Source organism: Hippoglossus stenolepis, chromosome 16 (genome assembly GCF_022539355.2).
Source record: "Hippoglossus stenolepis isolate QCI-W04-F060 chromosome 16, HSTE1.2, whole genome shotgun sequence".
Lineage (NCBI taxonomy): Eukaryota > Metazoa > Chordata > Actinopteri > Pleuronectiformes > Pleuronectidae > Hippoglossus > Hippoglossus stenolepis.
This window is the reverse complement of record NC_061498.1, coordinates 15,246,457-15,260,089: the sequence shown is the minus strand read 5'-3', so window position 1 is coordinate 15,260,089 and position 13,633 is coordinate 15,246,457. Positions and strand designations below refer to the sequence as shown.

The following is a 13,633-nucleotide window of genomic DNA, read 5'->3' as shown; positions in this document are numbered from 1 at the left end:
ATTCTTCACCCAGCGCCCGACATAAGGCGGAAACAATCCCAATCTGGGACGAGGAATCTGCCTGTTTACAGCGCAGCCCCAGAAATAGTCGGGCTGTGGGTTTAACAAAGGCCGTCATTAACAGGCAGCCAGAGAGTGAGCTCAGAGCCACGAGGCCCAGATGGACCAGCAGAGGGGAGTAACAAGCCACAGCATACTGTTACTCTCACCGTCCTGCGTTCATCCTGTTTCATACGTGGAGCTCAGCATTCAGACATTACACAGGGGGGAAGAGATGGAGAAAGAAAAGAGAGAAAGAAAAGTATGAAAATGTTAAAAAAAAGGAACAAATAAAAGAGACTAAAATATCACTGAAATCCAACATGACAATGAAAATGCATCATATCCCCTAGTTTGACCAATTTTACTGAGTTGCAGGATTACATGATGCATTGCTATATATATATATATATATAAATAATCATATTGGATTAGTTTAAAAAGTGCATTGTTACCAAGCGCACAGCACAACAGGCTTTACTCAGTGTACGTACTGAAGACTGAAGACTGACAGATAGACATGTTAAGATATCTTATTTAAACAAATATAAACATGTTCTCCGCAAAATCCTCTTAAATGTAAAACGGTGCACAGCTGTAAGTGAATTGTGCTTGATTTATATGACTGTAATTAAGGTTATTATTGTTTATTCTGCCAAATATTTTCAGCATTCAGTCGATAAAATATCAGAAATTAGAGAAAGTTCCTGTCCAAGTTTCATGGAACCCAGAAATATTTTGTATATTAATCATGTGAGAGAAAACAGCAGCAAATTATTATAATGGAAACAGCTGGAACTAGTAAATGTTGACAGTTGTTGCTCATAAAAATGATTTAAATGACATAATGTTTAATAGATTATCAAAACAGTTGCTGATAGTTTCCTTGACTCAGCTTCTTAGGCAGATTTTGGTCCATGCAAAAAAGCTTTGATGCCTCAACTTTGTTAAACACAGACAAACAAAACAGACATAAAATAAGAGGGGAAAAAAGAGAAAGAAAAAAGTGGCGAGCAAGAACTCCAATGTGGGGGGGTGGGGGTCTATTGCCTGTAAGTCAAACCACAGGGGACAAGAAGCCCATTTGGATCAGGACAGAAGCCTGCACAGAGGGTCTTGGTCCTGGTGTGTCGTGTTCAGGGTCCAGGGTCCAGCTACTAACGACAGACACACAGACCCGCACAGACACACCAACCCCTTCATCTTCCACTGCAGCACAATAGCAGCATTGAGGGACGGAGCAGAGTGTATGGGCCCCTACTGTTCCCCACAAGGACCACCACAAAAACCTCCTGGTAATTTACAGCCAAGATTCATGCTGAAAGACTCTAAGTGGGCACAGAGTGAAACACTGCGTCTGTCGACATGCCTCTTCCCGCTTTATCCACTTTGTACGAGCTACCGAAATAGTCCAAATACTCCCTCCAACTTTTTGGATACCTCCACACAAGTCGTCATAAAAACATAGTTGCCCTCAGACACAACATGCCTTTGTGCTCATTATGTCAAAGATTAGAATGAGGGCCTATTAAATGGCATGTTCCTGAGGAGGCCGAGATCATATCAGCATCTCTGTCAAAGAGATAAGGAGACGAAGAAGGAGAGAAAGAAGAAAGAATGAAGAGAAAAGCTCGTTCTTGTCTATGGGGAGAAACTAGCCTAGTTTCAGTTTATGGCCATGAAACGTGTCCCGGCCTGCAGCTCTGACTGCGTGGTTTCATTTAATTCAGGTGAAGGGATGAGACGAGAACGTGTTCTGACAGACAGACAGGGAGAGAGATGCCTCCTGCTTTGCTGATCCGCTGGATCAGTGAAAGCTCTCTTTAAATGACTTTATCGAGAGAGTGGCTCAGCTCAAACAACGGCGGTCATTCCAAGTCGGGACAGAAGCTTCCGAGTCAGCTGATTCCAATCTACTCTGCATTAGGGGAAGCGGCGGCTGTTTTTCCTCAGGCTGTGACGGGGACTTTGTTTGCCTGTGGTTTGACTGTTGTCCACGTCGAGCGACACAAGCCCGTCTGAAGCCTGTGGAGCCCCTTTTTTTCTTTCGGTCTTTTCAAAAGGAGGAACAAGCCGAGACACGATCACAGCTCTGGCCCACTGTCTCCGGCCCACTGTCACCAACATATGTTGTATATAACTGTACATATTAATGCCAACAACCTCACCTACACACAGAGCTGCAGGTCCTGTAAACCCAGGGGCTGCGACATCTGCAACTATCGACTACATCTGCTTGATCTAATCCAACATTTATGTAAAAATGCCGCAAATTAAAATGCAAAAGTTTTATTTTGCTTGGTCAATAAAAGGACATTTCAACCTTGTTTAGAAAAGTGCTATGAAGTTGCATTATCATTATATAAAACTGGAAAAAATCTTTGCAGAACTGATCAGTGCAAGTTTTCTTTGCTTCGATGATTTTTACAGGAAACGTTTAGAATTGTCCACAGTGAACAGGCTCTAATAAATGTGCAGAGCTTGTCAGGTAGGACAGCAGGTCAAGTGGATTCCCAGATCTATTAATCATATACATTAACATCCAATCTTTTTGTATTACTATTACATGACTGTGTCCCTTCAGCTTTTCTTATCTTATTAAATGTTGAAAATAATACAAATAAATAAAAGACAAAAAAACAATCCACTGAAGAAAACAAATGCAAACTTGAGCACTCAGTCGAGCGTATACCTCCGCCAAGGCCCAACAGTCTCCTTAAGACTAATCAAGCTGCACAAAATGACACATTTATTCATAGATATCAGTTCCCTAAACGTGCCTGTTTTTTTTTTCATCAAGACCCATGAATCATTCCCTGGGAAATCAGTGAAAATGTCAAAAAAGGCCCTGTCTTCCAATGTTAAAGACAGTTATAAGAAAAAAAATCGTCGATGCGCCACCTGATCCTGATCCACATCAAAACTTAATTGAGTTCTTTCTTGGGCCATGTGCCATTCATTCATCGACTTCATGGAAATCTGTTTGGTAGTTTTAGCGTAATCCTGCTGACAAAATAACCTATCAACAAACTGGACAGGGGCAAAAAACACAATCTCCTTTGGCGGAGATTATGACAACAGGCCAACACAACACAGGAATTATTGTAAATCTCTCGCACTGCCCTGCACACACATAAACAAACACACACAGACTCCTCCGCACGGTGAGGTGACCTCACAGACCATGGGCAGGTAGCAGGATTAGTCAACTCCCAACCGATATGATTCAATCAAAACTACTAATACTGTCTGTGAGACTGTGAGAAACAACTGTATTACACAGTGCAAACATTCACAGACACAAACACACACACACACACACCAGCAGAATTTCAATGAGAGGATGGAAACTGCATCTGAGAAAAGCCTGGAGCCAGAATAGACAGACAAGAAGGAAATTAAAGAAACACACACATTTCCCCCTGACTTGTAATTTAGTCGGAATTATAGCCTTGTATTTCCTCTCCGTTAAGCTTTCCCTTGCTTAAAAAAAAAAACACACTCAACGTGGATTAGATTTTATAAAGGCGATGAAATCCAAAGGTCAGCACGAGTATTCATGAGGGGATTTAAGTATGAGAAGAGACTCAGGATGAAGTGCAGGAATATGGAGGCTTACCAATGAAGGGGATGGAGGCCAGAGAGTCATCCTCTATGGAGAGCGGGGCGAGGTTGCCATTGGGTTTGCGCGGGGCTACGTCTCCCGAGGAACCAGGAGCGGGGGCTGAGTCCTGAGGATCTGAGGAAAACAACGAGGGTTCCAGCCCGTCCATGGGCAGCGCGTAGTGGGGATGGCGCAAGCCGTGGGCGTTCCTCCGCCCGGTGGGAGGTTTCTGCCTCAACACAACTTCCTGGGTCTGTGGCACCACCTCCGTCTCCCCCTCCACCGACCCTCGTTCCCTCTCGTGGTTCGTCGGCCTGTAAGCTCTATCCTGGGATTCGGGAGTGGTGGAGGCAAGGGGAGAGGCCGTAGAGGAGGTGATGGGCGCCGCTGTGCCCTCTGGGGGGCTGGTTTTAGGTGTTGAGTTCCAGTTCAAGTGAGGGCCAGAGTATGAGGGGTCCCTGAAAGAGTGGGCTTGCTGCATGATGCGGCCTGTCTTGCGGTAAAAAGAGGGGCTGTAGCTGCGGTAGCCCACCGGCTGGTCGTCCATGCTCTGCCCAGTGGGGAGCCGCCTGGTCTGGGGGGCAGCTTGTTGGGCCTGGGGCTGCAAGTGGGCCTGGGTATGTGGCTGTGGGTGGTGTTTAGAATGTGGCTGTGTGTGTCGGGGTACCAGAGGAGGTTGTGATGCACCAAAATGTCCCCCCTGTCTTGGGTAAGCATCAGTCCTGGGGGGCGGCTGTGGAGCCTGTTGGTGCCACGACGGCCTCTCAAACCGAGGTGAGACCACTCCAGCTGCTGCTCGGTCCAGCATCTCTAACGAGCGGCCATGACGATCGTACTGGGCCAGAAGGTTTTCAGAGCGAGTTCGAGTATAGTTAGGGCCATGGTGGCCCCTACCTGGGCCCCCCTCACAGTCTCCATATGACCAGCAGGGCTCTCCGTGGGGTCCTGGTCCTGACTGCTGCAATAACAGCAGAGTGTCCTGGGAGGCGCTGTGCGGCCAGCCACCCGACCGCTGCTGCTGCCTCCTTGTTTCACTGAGTCGGTCCTGAGAGTAGCTGCGGTGGCGCGTCTGCATGCAGCGTCCTGATTGCTCAGGCTGCTGGCTGTAGAACCAGTCAGTGAGCGCCTGCTGGCAGCGCTCGTTTTGACCGTGGCTGAGCTGTGGCAGGGGAGGACTGGTCCAGGCCGAGCTGGACTTCCGCGGCTGGGGCTGCGGGGGACTGACAGCGTGGTGGTTGGGGTAGTGGACTTGGAGCGGGCTGGACAAGGGGCCTCCTGACGAGGAAGAGGAAGAGTAGGAGCGCCCCCTGGTCTGGCCCTGAGGCTGCTTGCTGGTCATACCATACTGGATCTCCTCTGTGCGGTGGGCTGGGCTGCTGTGACCCACACCTCCAGGCTCTCCCGCCCGCCCCTCCTGCCAGCTGGCGGGGCTGCCCAAAGCCGAGTGGTTATCCAGGGGTGAAGAGGGGCTGGAAGAGCCTGGCCAGCGACTCCAGTTATCCAGCTGGTTCTGGCCCATGGGCGTAGGTGGAGGGGCTCCAGCAGGGGTGGTGGTCTTGGTGCGTGGGTAACAGAGGGGCGGTGGTGGTGGGAGGTGCTCAGCTCCCCCTGAATAGGGTTCGTTGCCTGTCAGGTAGGCATCCTGGGAGTATGCCTTGGAAAGGAAGAAACACAGACAATGAAATGACAGGAAGAAAACTTGAAGTAAAAAGACAAGTGTGTGTGTGTGTGTGTGTGTGTGTGTGTGTGTGTGTGTGTGTGTGTGTGTGTGTGTGTGTGTGTGTGTGTTCAACTTTAAATCAAAATGTGCTGTAACAACACAAATAATAACCACAGCTCTATAGGACATCTTCATGCTGCTGTACATTACACAACAAGTCTTGAAGTGAGGCCGTCTCTCAGCTCAACCTCTTTGCCACAGTTTGTCCCCAAGGCCTCGGCTCTCAACACAAACACATGCTAACTGGCTAGAAAAATGCATGAATCGCCTTGAGCAAAAGCCACAACACTCGCTGCACAGCCACCAGCAGCAGATAGAGACGTCCTGACGAATGTTGTGTATACACATCCAGAAAATATATACATATATATATAAATACATGTGTATATGTATATACAGTGTGCCGCTTTAAGAGAATCCATTTCAAATACAAGCTTATGAGTGAATTATCACTTTTCTACATATTTAAAGCATCACTTCAAATTCACAACACCGGAAAGAGAGAAACAAACTTGCCAACAATCCTCTCTCCGCTTTCATGACTCAAAAAAATGAAATCACAGACAGTTTGAAAACTCTTCAAGCTTTACCTAACTTATCTAGGCCGTTCACCAGAGTCCAAACCCTTTCCTCAGCCTGCGTGTTCAGCTTGTATTCAACACAAACAGAAGAGGAGGAAGAAGAGGCAGAGGACAAGACATGAGACCTATCCTCACCAACGCTCCTGACCCGACACTCCTGCTGCTCAAACCGGCCGTCCTTCAAACAACGCACCCTCCTCCTCTCATGATAGATCCGATCAATATTTTTTTTCCTCTTGTTTTCTATCTGTAGATTGTCTTGTTTTTTCTCCTCTGTCCGGATCCCTACAAACTGCCTCTCTCTCTCCTCCCTCCTCAGCGTCTGTGTTACTCCACCCTGTGGGAGTGTGGAAGGAGGCGCAGCTCTGGTGATGTCATGCTAGGAATGCAGCAGATACAGCAGCGAGGGGAGGAGTGTGAGGACAGAGAAGTGGGTTTATAATATTGAGGCATGGCAGCGTACCTAAAATGGGGGTGGGGTGGGGTGGGGGTTGAGGGGGCAGTTTTGGGCTCTTACAGCAGGAACACTGAAGTTTCTACATGTGCGACAAAGGTCATCCTAAAAATGTTTTGTAGCGTGTTGACATGTTGCTCCAGGTCAGTGGGAGGGGCGAGGGATGATGCATGCCTGATCATGTGAGCGAGCATGGAGCAACCTGTGGAGCGTGAAAAATGTGTTGAACAGTACATGGGTGTGTGTGAACGAACTCCAAGCACTTTTTTTTTCATGCGAGCTCCAACAGTCAGATACCAGCGGCTTTTAATGAACGTGTGTTGTAATTTAAACACAGAGCAGAGAGTCTCTGAGTCACTCTCCAGCCATTCTGTCAAAATCTCCACATTCTTTGACAGTGACGAGTTGAATCCAGGTTGAACTCTGCAAATACACGCGACGCAGAATACACACTTTACTGAAATGGTCTTAAATACATGAACTAGAATGACACTCAGATGAGCGTGTAACTCCACCGAGGCCCAATAGTCCCCTTAAATTCAATCAAGCTGCATCAACTTGCACACGGTTACAGAAATTAGTCTCCTGAATATGCCAGATTTTCTTTATTGAGATCCATGAATTATTCACAAGGAGATGAAAAAATGCCAAGGTTAAAGAAAGTGAAAATAAAATTCCTGGAGCCGCCCCCTGATCCAGATCCGCATCAAAATTTGGGGAGTTTTTCTCTGACCCATACCACATCCTTCCACCAAGTTTTGTGGTAATCCTTTTATTTATTTTTTGTGTAATCTTGCTTAAACTCAAACAAACCAACCAACAAACGCACCGGGATGAAAAAGTCCCCTCCTTGGTTATAACAAATAATACATGGCATGTTTGATATGTGTATGTTTATCTTTTTGAGCATAAGGTGCGTGAAAAATCCCATACTCACACTTACCAACTGAAGCACGTCTTCATCTTTTGGCATGATGGAGAGCTCCAGCACGCTCTCACTGAGGGGAGGACGGGAAGAGTAAAGATAAACAAGAGATACAGATGAAATAAATACACTGAGTGAGGAATGAAAAGTGAGTTCACATACAAATTCCTGACCTGGAGCTTGATACAAAGTGTGAGAGACATTTATCCACAACAGCTAATTATCTGATCGGTGGAGGTGCAGTTAGGGCCTCCAGGGCTTTCTCTGCAGGCCCTAACATCGTTAGAATAATTCACGATTCATCAAAATTATATGTTTGTTGTCTAAAAATTGTTTTAGTTAAATTTTCAGTCACTGACATAACCAGAAATCCAATATTTGGAGCTTCCTGTGCTACTTCATACAGCTCCTCCACCACCAGGGCCTGCTGTGTCCTTGCTTTCTGGCTTTGGGATCATGTAGAGCCCGAGCGTGTTAAGAGAGCATAGCTCGAGGCTACTCTTCATAAAAAAGCAGGTAAAACTAACACTTGTAACTAGTTGTACGTCATCACTGCGGTAAGCTTGTGAAGAAGAAAAAAGCAAACAGACGCTTCAGTAAATCAACACGGCTCTGGCTCGCAGCGCAGACAGGCAGGAGGACTTACCTGTTCTGAATGAGGGCGATCACCTGCGAGTACGTCTTCCCTAAAACACTCTCGCCGTTCACTTTCACCAGCCGATCCCCTGCAGAAGACACAGACATGTTATCATACCGGGCGACCACTGACGGATAAAGCAGGCGCTAAACTCCTGTCGTGTTTTGCCAAGAGACGCCAAGCAGAGAGTCTGATTTTACATTTTTATTAGTTATCAATATGGGCAGTTAACATTAGACCCGCCTCCTGCAGCAGTATTAGAAAATGATCTACACTCTGTCAGTACTAGGGCTGGGCGATATGACCTCAAATCAATGTCACGATTATTTAAAACTTTACCTTCGGGTATTATTTTATATTTAGTTCGTGAATGCGCACATTACGAAGCGTATTTACCGAATTAACTGACATGAGCAAGATTTAGTAGGTGAGTGATTATAAATGTCTGCTTGGTACATTTTAGGTTAATTGCTCAGCCCTACTCCGTGCTTTCACCTAAATACTTTTAGCATATTTAAAAGCAAGTAGAAAAGTTAATATGGTAGTTAATGAGTATTATAGTCTTTTTATTTGTACTTTTACTTAAGTAACCTGTTTGCATACTTCCTTGACTGCTGTCAATACACAGACTCAAGCAAATTCAAATTTAATCTTATTGTTTTATAATTATTTATTATGATAAATAAGAATTATTAAAGATAATTTATAAAAATGTCCCTAATGGCAGCTGGGATTTGATCCAGCTGCTCCACCGGTGGCAAAGCATTCAACACATGTTCTCTGTCATCTGTTTAGTGAGCTCAATCTAAAATAATTACTAACGCGATCAATGGAAAATATCTTTCAATTCCTCATTAATGTGTCCCACAAAGCATTGGTCCGTCTGGTAACTCTCTCAACGTCAGCTGCAGATGTGTGACCAACATTTTGAACTGTAGCCTCAGGAAGAACATTGGATAACGCATACAGTACGTGTTCAAAGTCTCTGTGCATTCATGGGGATTCAGTGCAAGCTGAAACACATACACAGGGCTCAGAATGTGAGCGTGTGTGTGTGTGTTCGCAAATGTTCAGGCAGGTATGTGACTCTCTGGATCTGACTGCGTGCATTTAACCATGTTCAGTACTGGTTTGGTTTGTCTGAGCTGGTGGGAGTGGACTGCAGCTCAACTGATGCCGTGAGACAACAACAGGGAAACTTCACATTCAAATGAACATGTAAATTTAAGTCGCCATACTGGAATCCGTATTATACAACCAACACAGCTGTTTGAAAACTAAATCCTTATCTCTTTCGCAAACGGTCTAATATTTGTGCTGATAAGAACAGGTCTGTTTTTGTAATCCTTGGCCGACCGCCCTCCCTGCATCCTTCATAACATCGTGCATCTGTTTGTGTCTGCAGCGTCACATGACCGCGGCTCTCTCACCAACTGATTTCCAACGCAAAAACGCCATGTTAATGCTCCTGCAGCGTGTGCTCCCCTTACCTGTGCATAAGCCCGCCTGGTGGGCCGGACCTTTCTCCCTCACGTTCTTCACAAATATGGTGTCCATCGGCTCCAGGCGACCTTTCTGATACCCTGAACGTGAACAAGACAGAGAGGAATTATAAATTAGGATTACAAAATTGCTGAATTATAAAAATGCGGCATTGTGAACAAAATAATAAAGATTGTGGTTTATAGATAAGTTTGAGTAGTTGTGTGAATGACTTTGGAAATATATTAATACCTAACATTTAGTGTCTATTATTGTTCTTATAAGTGTATAAAGTACAATAAGTGCACTTGGAATCCGTCTAGATGCAGTGCTGCATAACGTCCTGTAGAGGGCAGAGAGAGGCTGCAGAGCAGATGTGACAGGGGGGCGAATAGCAGCTGCCAGCTCATTACATCATAGTTATCCCTGGGTACAGGCCTTCATTTGCTGCCTGATGAAATGATAAGAGAAGGAGAGAGACGGAGGGCACTTACCCTTTCCATTTCCATTCTCCTCATCCTGCGAAGGACAGAAACAGACAGAATCAGTGCTCAAGTTCAAGTTAGACTTATTTATAGAAAACTGGTGTATCAGTGTTGAACAGAAACATTTAAATAAATGTGTAACCCTGTGTAACTGAAAAAAAAGTAAAGTAAAGTAAATGAAGGTTGAGACAAATCTTTCCACATACAAATACAGTAACAGAATGTAAGGTGATAAAAGAGCATGCGTCTGCTCTCCAGATCTAGAAAACATAGAAAGGGTATGTATTTTTGCAATCAACATAATGTGGAACAAACCTAAATAAAATGGGTCACATTGACACCCAGACTTCTCATATGTAAGATAATCCTTTATTAGTCCCACTAAGGGGAATTGCCCCATGTCACAGCAGCAAATTTGATTGGATTGACAATAAAGTTTATTTTGATATTTGACTTTGACTTGGGATGTTTGAGGTTTTGGGCGACAGCTGCATGATTTCATTGGGGGTTATTCACTCCAAATATTTTTTTAGGTGGACATGAAATATTTCATTCAGTGAACATTCAGTTCCATCTTCATTGACCTAGTGACACATATATCAATGTTTACACCTCTGCAGTAATCTCACAAGTGTTTATAGAGATACCAAGATTTATTAATTTTGAACATGTCATTTTCGAGCAAGGGCCTATAAGAAAAGGCCAGATTTTAAGGGCTCAAGACATGAACCTGAAGAAACTGACTCAGTGCAACGCTGTGTCTACATATGTGGGTCTAACTTTAAGCAATAAATAAAATCATCTACTTGAAAAACTTGAAACTTGAACTTGAATATCAGTGACTTGTTCCCTGACATCCAAAGTTTCTGACAGGTTTGATTTTAAGAGCGTTGAATGTTGGAGAGCGAAACAGACTTTCAGGTTAGACCATGTGCAGGTGCTCATTACGTCATGAAGCAAACACTCAGCAGTGAGGATGCTACTGGGGAGGTTTGATAGATGCAGCCAGTCTGATCACCTCCGCACACACCCACACACACACACACAGAGACACACACACACACACACACACACTTGGGCATACTAAGCTGAGTGGACAGTTTGGGGTTAGGGGCATGTCGGGCTGACGGCTGCCCGGCTGACGGCTGCCCGGCTGACGGCCGCCCGGCTTTATGCTGCGCTGAGTGGGCTCATTCCAGGCTCTGCAGACAATGGCGGGGGGTTTAGAGGCAGAGAAAGGATGGGCGGCAGACCTCAGAATGGAGCTCCGAGCTGCGGACACTCCACAACTGACCGGCCCTCCTCCGTCTGACCACATCCAGGACGGAGGAGGAGACGGTGAGAGGTGGACACAAGACACTGGACCTGGACAAAACACTGTACAAACCCCTGAGCCAACATCTGAAGCCGCACATGTATAAACCTACACATTTTCTGACTCTTAAAAAATGAATAAAATATAAAAAGAATTATAAAGAGACAAGGGATTGGAACCAAAGAAAAACTAAGTGAGAGCCATCCTAGTTGTATAAGGACTTACGCCATATTCTGAGCAGTCCTTCATTATAACATATTTCACTGTGCAGCACCTTCAGCTATGACTGAATGTCATTTGTGACTAAGTATCGATTTTGCTCTGACAAAGAGACATTTTTATTTATATGAGGTTTATTCGATTAGAGCTGTGTAACCAGGTGCTTCTCATGTAGTTATAGAGAAGAGTAAAAAGTCATGTGACCCACTTCTCTGTCACTATGAATTCTCAGTTGAGTAGACAAGGGTTTATATGTGAAGCATCGCTCCTCCTTCTTTCCTCATCATCCTCACATTTGCATTTATTCAAAAAGCGACATACAAACTCAGTGAATCAGAGAAGCTGCAGAGAAAAAACGGCCGGGGGTTGTAAATAATATAAGACATAAGTCTATTGAAAATTAACATTGTACGAGCCTCATTTAAGATTATTTATATACACATTATTTATTTGTGTTTTTATTTGCGTTTGTGAGCATGCACCCTCCCCACTTCTCGGGTGGTCTTTAGACTTTAGACTTCTGCATTTTGTTTTCCTATTATGGTTATTTTTGCAATAAATTCCAACCAGTGAACCTGACAACCTTTGGATTCCTCTTTGGGATGTTTTGACTGCAAGTCTGACAAACAGCCCCTCACTCTCCGTGTGGTAAAATAAAGGTCATTGGGACAAAGGGGGTTACAGGTCAAACCAAGTCTTAAGATGTCTTGCCACTACAAACATTTTAATAATCTTATCATCTCTGAGGAGGCTGTTTTTGACGACAGACTCTGCTCTAACACAGCAGAAAAATGTGGATCTTTGATTTAGATGATAAACTTGAGGACCCCGGCGACTTTCAGGACCTGCAGACACCATGTAATGAGCTCCCAATTGGGTCATGCACCCTGTAGGCCTCTGATAATTGGACACTATGAGGGTAATTTGGGAGACTTCCACGAGGGCTCTCCGGATAAGAACGGGCAGCTCTGTGGCTCCGATTGTCCAAAAACACCACGTGACCCTCAAGGAAGAGTAGACGAGGACAGCACCGGGGCCAGAGGGGCCAGCAGTGGGCCCATTGTCCGAGGGGCCTGCCTGGTACGGCCCAAGTGCCAGGGAGTGGTACCAGGCTAAGACAACAGATCTCATTCAATCGGTGCTCCTATCTGCAGCTGCTGCATGGTGGGGTGGTGGAGTAATAATAGATGCCTTGTTTCTGCTGGCTCACCCCATCCCAGCCTCCATATCCCTCAACTTCACATCTGGAGCCGTTTGCCCCCCACACCTCAAAGAGCTAAATAACCACTGGCTCACACTCAGGCTTGTTCCACGTCCCCAGAACAATCTTGAATTCTCCAGGGACTACAACAAGGCTTGTGAGTGAAGAATTAAGAGAAACACTTTTCCTGTCAGGCAGACTTTGTTCGTCTTACAAATAAAGAGCTTAAGTCTTTATTCCTTCCGCTAATCTTTTTGCTCCTTTTTAACAGCTTTAGTTTGGAAGTTGAAAACAGGACTTAATGACACCCAAAAACCCTCCACTTTTCCACACAACTGTAAATGTTTAACACATTTAAACACTTTCTACAACTTCATAAAATGTGATTTCAGACCTTCTCAAACATTTCTGTAAAGCCCCTGCAGGTCTCACCTTGAGGTTGGTGTGCATGGTGGACTCTGGAGGGTAAACGATGAAGTGGCGCAGCGTGAACCCAAAACCCTGGGAGTTCTTGCGGAGGACCAGCGTCCGGGGACCCTTCCAGCCCATGCCGACCCCCTCCCTTCCCGACCGGGTCGCCATCGGCGGCCGAGGGTTGTCACCGGCTGAGGAGAGACCATCCCTCCGCCCCTTAGCCTGTGGACATAGAGAGAAAGAAATTCGGTGAGATTCAGGTGAGTTGAAACACATTTTTGTGGTCTAATTGGTCCTTTACAGACATTTCCAGATGGCGTGCACACGTGTACATGAGTGCACGTTTACAGATGTCGATAAATTAAGCATCTCCAAGTGTGCATGTGCGTGTTCCTAGGTTTTCAGCAAATCCTCTATGAATCCTCTGAGTTTTTCCAAAATTAGCACCAACAATGAAACAATATTTACGATTTTCAGATGTAAAACACTTTGTTTCTGATGGAGAAACAGGAACTGACTCTACGGGGCTCCAGTGACATTAACTCTCGACTGCTTGC

The 13,633-nt window shown here is 45.3% G+C and overlaps 1 protein-coding gene across 9 annotated transcripts in view; it reads right to left on the bottom strand.

Moving 5' to 3' along the window:
• The window catches only part of arhgap23a (Rho GTPase activating protein 23a), a 71,440-nt gene that overhangs the window by 15,694 nt on the left and 42,113 nt on the right, over nt 1-13,633 (bottom strand). For 6 of the 9 annotated variants that reach the window (XM_035179893.2, XM_035179890.2, XM_035179885.2 and 3 more), the window contains exons 2-7: nt 13,095-13,298; nt 9,937-9,961; nt 9,451-9,543; nt 7,970-8,048; nt 7,336-7,396; nt 3,659-5,297 (exon numbers count right to left, since the gene is read on the bottom strand). In XM_035179893.2, the coding sequence (XP_035035784.2) occupies nt 3,659-5,297; nt 7,336-7,396; nt 7,970-8,048; nt 9,451-9,543; nt 9,937-9,961; nt 13,095-13,298 (2,101 nt within the window). The other 3 variants (XM_035179886.2, XM_035179894.2, XM_035179895.2) reach the window with 3 other exon arrangements.